At 33.5% G+C, this 4,897-nt stretch overlaps 1 protein-coding gene across 2 annotated transcripts; it reads right to left on the bottom strand.

The window, feature by feature from the left end:
- Window positions 1-716: 716 nt before the first annotated feature.
- LOC112764459 (WRKY transcription factor WRKY24) lies at window positions 717-4,469 on the bottom strand. Of its 2 annotated transcripts, none has more exons than XM_025810079.3 (5): window positions 3,897-4,469; window positions 3,428-3,625; window positions 2,742-3,349; window positions 2,388-2,549; window positions 717-1,550 (listed from the first exon to the last, which is right to left on the bottom strand). In XM_025810079.3, exons 1-5 carry the CDS (start codon window positions 4,194-4,196, stop codon window positions 1,082-1,084), a joined length of 1,737 nt encoding a protein of 578 aa, XP_025665864.1. In that variant the 5' UTR covers window positions 4,197-4,469; the 3' UTR covers window positions 717-1,081. The 2 variants fall into 2 exon arrangements, with proteins under 2 accessions (XP_025665864.1, XP_025665865.1); XM_025810080.3 differs by having other exon boundaries at window positions 2,742-3,346; window positions 3,897-4,467.
- Window positions 4,470-4,897: the final 428 nt, after the last annotated feature.

Genomic DNA, 4,897 nt, shown 5'->3' with positions numbered 1-4,897 from the left:
GTCGGCGATTTAGGGTGTGGCCCCCCATAGAACACGACCATTAGGATAAGGACAAATACAAATGAATCTGCTCTATTTATAATTTATATTACACAACACCCTAACGTCTAAGGCTAACGTGTGTATCACGTAAATGTCTCATTCTCACCGCCACTTGTCCTACTCTAATTAATACAAGCCATCCATTAACTAACAAAATTTCAGAAATTAAGTTTTATTATTTTTTTACTGAATTAATTTAATTTAATACACTTAAGAAGATAAATTAGACAATTAATTAATTTGGTATATGAATAAATTTAAATACAGCAGGCCCTCATCACAATCCCAAAGAGTTGCCCCTTCCCAACACTTGGCGTTTAATCCATGTATGTATGTACTAGAATTTGGCGCCAAGGGGGGTAATTCTGTCATTCCAACTGGACATGAACATTGATGATTGTCCCACTTGGTTAAATAAGGTGGCAACCTGGAAGCATCCACACTTGTATAATAGAAATAAATAAATTATAAATATATAACAAAAGAAAGAGACAAAACCAAAGTTGACATTGACCAACTTAACCACCAAGTAATCCAGCTCTCCATCTTTGACCAACCATTGTATCCAAATCAGTCTCCATCCGTAATTTCCCTCCTACCTTCATCAATCCCATTTTCCAGTTAAATTTGAGTCTCATATTTTTAACATTAAAATCATAATATAACTACAGTGGTGAACAAGAAAAAGTTCTTTACATATTTTAATTACTTTCTTGTAAACAATATGAGAGAGATATATCAAACAAATAAATAAATGACAGTATCCTAAAACAAATACAAAAAAAAAAAAGATTAATTTCAGGCCATTTTTCTGACCCTTAAATTAATCAAAAAATTTCAACATAACATTTTGTAACATACAACAAATATGAAAAATATACACTATTACCAATCCTATGGGCTGTGGCTGTGTGAAATATACAACAACAAAAAAACAAACTAAAAAATGCAATAAATGAAATGAACCTGAGTTTATTTTGTTAATATAATCCTAACCCCCCCAAACTAAGCCAAAAAGTATATATATATGAATTTTGGTTCAGCATAGCAGAGATTCAAGGAACATGTCATCCCTAGGTTCCTCCTTGGCTCTGGAAGAAAACACATTGTCAGATTGCTGTTGTTGTTGTTGCTGCTGAGGCATGTAAGAACCCATTGGATTCCCAAACCCAGAAGATGAGAATCCATAGCTTGAAGGGTTCTGAAGCATTTCAAGTGTGAAGGGTGATTGTCCTTCTGGCCCTTGTTGAAGGGAAGTAGTGTTGTTAGTGTTGTTGTTGTTGTGGTGTGTCATTGATGGTAAAGGCCTAATTGCAATGCTTGCATTGTTGTGGTGGTTGTTTGGCATTGGTCTGTTGACAGAGGCATGGCTTCCGCTGCCGCGGGCAGCGGGGACATCATGGTTGTGTTTGCCTTCATAGGTTGTTATCACTGCCCTCAGGTCATGTGAGGCTCTCTCTACATGCTTCCTCACTGGACAACCTGGGTGTGTGCACTTGTAGTAACTCCTACAAAATCAACAGACTTAAGACACAAAATAAAAACATAAAAAAATTTGGTTTTTTGGGATTGAGTTATATGCATTTTGTTTTTAAAGAAAGGAACTCAACGCAAATAAAAGTGGAACTTATTACAGTAGAGAATTAAAGAAAACAAACAAATGAAATAGAGAAAAAAATTCTAAAAAAATGTATGTACTAAATTCAATTATCACGTATTAGTGTATAAATATATGTTGGATAATTTATTTTTAATGTATATTTTGTATTTTAATATATTTTATAGACTAAAATTTTTAAATATAAAGAATTTTAGTGTGAAATATGATAATATTTTATTATTTTAGTATTTTACATTACTATAATGATAATACAAACCGTTATTGATGTTTTGTAAAAAAAAATATTTTTTAATGATAAAAATAACGTTTTGTAAAAAAAATATTATATGTTATTATAACGTTTTGTATGTTATACTAATAATTAATTTTGACAGTCGATTTTATATAAGTATCCTTTATTCTTCTAGTGTCACATGCACAAACTAGGGAAAAAGAAAAGGAGAGAAAGGAGGGGGGGGGGGGGTGCCTAAAGCCTAATTTGACCAAGAAATTTTATACCAGAAATAATAGGTACACCCATGTTACAGTGCAAATTTAAAAAAAGATGAATCAAGTAGTAGTATGCAACATATTATGTCCTTTTATGATGTGCATGCCATGTTTGATCGAAGAGAAAAGGAAAAAAGGAATTTATCAAAGTAGTGTGACATGATAGAACATAAAAGAAGTTGAAAGAATTTCCCAAAAAGATGAATCAAAAGAAGTGACTTAAAAATATTTTTACCTTGGATTTGGATTGCCCTTAACTACTTTCTGGCCATACTTCCTCCATCTGTAGCCATCATCAAGGATATCTATGTCACTTGTTGTCTGAACCACAACCCTTGGTTCTCTCACTGTTCTACTTCCACCTCCTGATATTCCCTCATTTTCCCCTTCAATTTTCCTGCATAATTCATTACAACATTAGACCATGAAATGAACTTTGGGTTATTAACCACATAAAGTAGATAATAATATATAATTAAGATCAGGCTAAAACCAAAAACAGCAACAAAAAATCAGAAGTATTTCTGACATAGCTGAAATTCTTTGGATAATAATGATAATAATAAAAAGGATGGAACTAAAAATTTACCATCTTTTGGCATCAGGTTCATCATCATCATAATCATCTCCACCTGATTTACACCTCTGAGAGCTTTGTTCAAAATCATCATCCCCAACTGAAATTGAGGAGTTCTCAGGGGTGGCAACAGAATCCATTTGTCCACTACCATGTGTATAAGATTGATGATCAGTCACCTCAGAGTTGTTCATTTGATTGGAGGGAGCAATTGCAAACGCAGCAGAATTAGAAGAAGATGAAGAGTTTCTCCTAGTATTCTGAGGCTTAGGGTGATTATGAGTACCCTTATAAACAATCTCTGTGATTTGTCCATCCAAGGATCTCTCAACTTTCTTCTTTGTTGGGCAATTTGGGAATGTGCATTTATAGTAACTTCTTGGATTCTCACTACCTTTCACTTGTTTCTGACCATATTTTCTCCAATTGTAACCATCATCTGATCTTCTGCTTAGAGTCTGAGATTGTGGCTGGTAATTGTTGTTGCTGTTGTAATCTGATTGGAACCCATTGTTGTTTTGGTTGGAACAAGTGTTCTCAGTTTTCATCACAGTGTTTGATGATGAGAAATTTTCCTGTTTCTTGTTGGATTCTTGAAATCCCCATGGCTGCTGCTGCTGCTGATAAGAGAATATTATTGGAATTAGATCCACTATTAATTAATTTATAGAATAATTAACTTGAAATTGGTTACATACTGTTTTAGTTGTGGCAGTTGATGAGGATTGAAACATAGATGGCTGGGTTTGGAAAGAGAAGTTTGAGAAATTGTGGTTCTTTCCTTCTTCCTCTTTGATGATAACTTGTTGTTGGTTCCCACCAGAATTGTTGTTGTTGTTCTTCCAATTATTGTAGTTATGTGCAACAAATGCCCCCGTTGTTGGAGATGGCAAAATCTGCTCATCAAAACAAGAATCAATTATTAAAAAAAAATCATAAGCTAATACTAGCTACTAACTTTTCTCTTGTTTAAGACACAAACCACTGATAAAAAAAATTATCAAATAATAGTATGAAATTCATCAAGTCAACTCGAGTCTTAGTCAAATTTCCAGATTTGAACAAGTTCAAAGTTCAAAAGTATGCTTCTCTCTCCTGGTTCAAAAAATTCAGAGCATAAAAAACACAGTCAAACAAAGATTAATAGAAAAGAAAAAAAAAACTCACGTTAGAAGGATTAAGAAGAACAGGGGAATCAAGAAGTTCAGCAGGGCTCAAACCAGGAGGAATAGCGAAGTAAGAAGAAGGAGAAATGGGTGGTGGAGAGAGAGGCAAAGATGGTGGTGGTGTAGACTTGAACTTAGGAACACCAACAGCAGAAGCAGAAGCACGAGGCTTGTCTTCAGCGGAAGAAGCTAAGAGTTCAGAGAAAGAAGTGGTCATGAATGGGTGTGTTGAGAAAGTGAAGTTATTGGTATAAGAATTGGAAGCAGAAGTAGTGTCTAAGGTACCAGAAGAAGATGCCATAAGAGAAATGGTTGTGAATGGTGTTTAGAGAGAAAAATCTTTGAAAGAGAGAGGGTGTGAAGGATTTAATAAGAAAGAGAGAAGAGAGGGAAGATGAAGAAGAGAGAGGAAGATGAAAGAAGGGGTCACGTATAGCACAAGGCTTTGCGTGCTATTGGATGAAGGATGGTTCTCAGAACCTAGTGAAAATATGAGAGGGGATTGGGATTGCTTTGACCGTGGAAAATTCCCTTTATTTTTTTTCTTTTTTTGCCAACGTGTACATTTTTTTCTGAATGTTTAATTTTTTTTTTTTTTTTATATGGTGGTATGGTCAAAGCTCGTGGGTTTGACTGATTGGCGGCTGACGACACTGAGATATAGGGGAGATTTATTATGGCAGGAAATGAGCAAATATAGAGGTATTTTACTATTTAAATTTTTTTTTCTTTTTGTTATATTTAGGGGAAGAGATAGACAATGAAAATAAATATAAAATAAGGATTTTGTATACGAGTATTTTAAGGTTATTGGTACAGAGAATACTAAGAGAAAATGTTTATAGAAAATACAAGTTAAAGGTTAATGTATGTGTTTTTTTATGAATTTAATGTATTAGAAAAATTAAAAATTTTTTCATTTACTTTTTTCAAAAATATTTTTAGAGATTCAGACAGTACAACATTTTTTAGCCAATGTTTTTTCATGGATGAAATATAAAA

This window comes from Arachis hypogaea, chromosome 17 (genome assembly GCF_003086295.3).
Source record: "Arachis hypogaea cultivar Tifrunner chromosome 17, arahy.Tifrunner.gnm2.J5K5, whole genome shotgun sequence".
Classification (NCBI taxonomy): domain Eukaryota; kingdom Viridiplantae; phylum Streptophyta; class Magnoliopsida; order Fabales; family Fabaceae; genus Arachis; species Arachis hypogaea.
Note: the sequence above shows the minus strand (reverse complement) of the source record. Positions and strands in the feature narration are given on the sequence as shown.

What these genes read in the sequence shown, in the direction of transcription:
- LOC112764459 (XM_025810079.3), bottom strand. Translation starts at nt 4,196, where the DNA reads ATGGCATCTTCTTCTGGTACCTTAGACACTACTTCTGCTTCCAATTCT. An exon ending in CAACTGCCACAACTAAAACA is followed by an intron (nt 3,350 to 3,427) that starts GTATGTAACCAA and finishes TTCTCTTATCAG; the next exon opens with CAGCAGCAGCAGCCATGGGG. An exon ending in AAGGGCAATCCAAATCCAAG is followed by an intron (nt 1,551 to 2,387) that starts GTAAAAATATTT and finishes TTGATTTTGTAG; the next exon opens with GAGTTACTACAAGTGCACAC.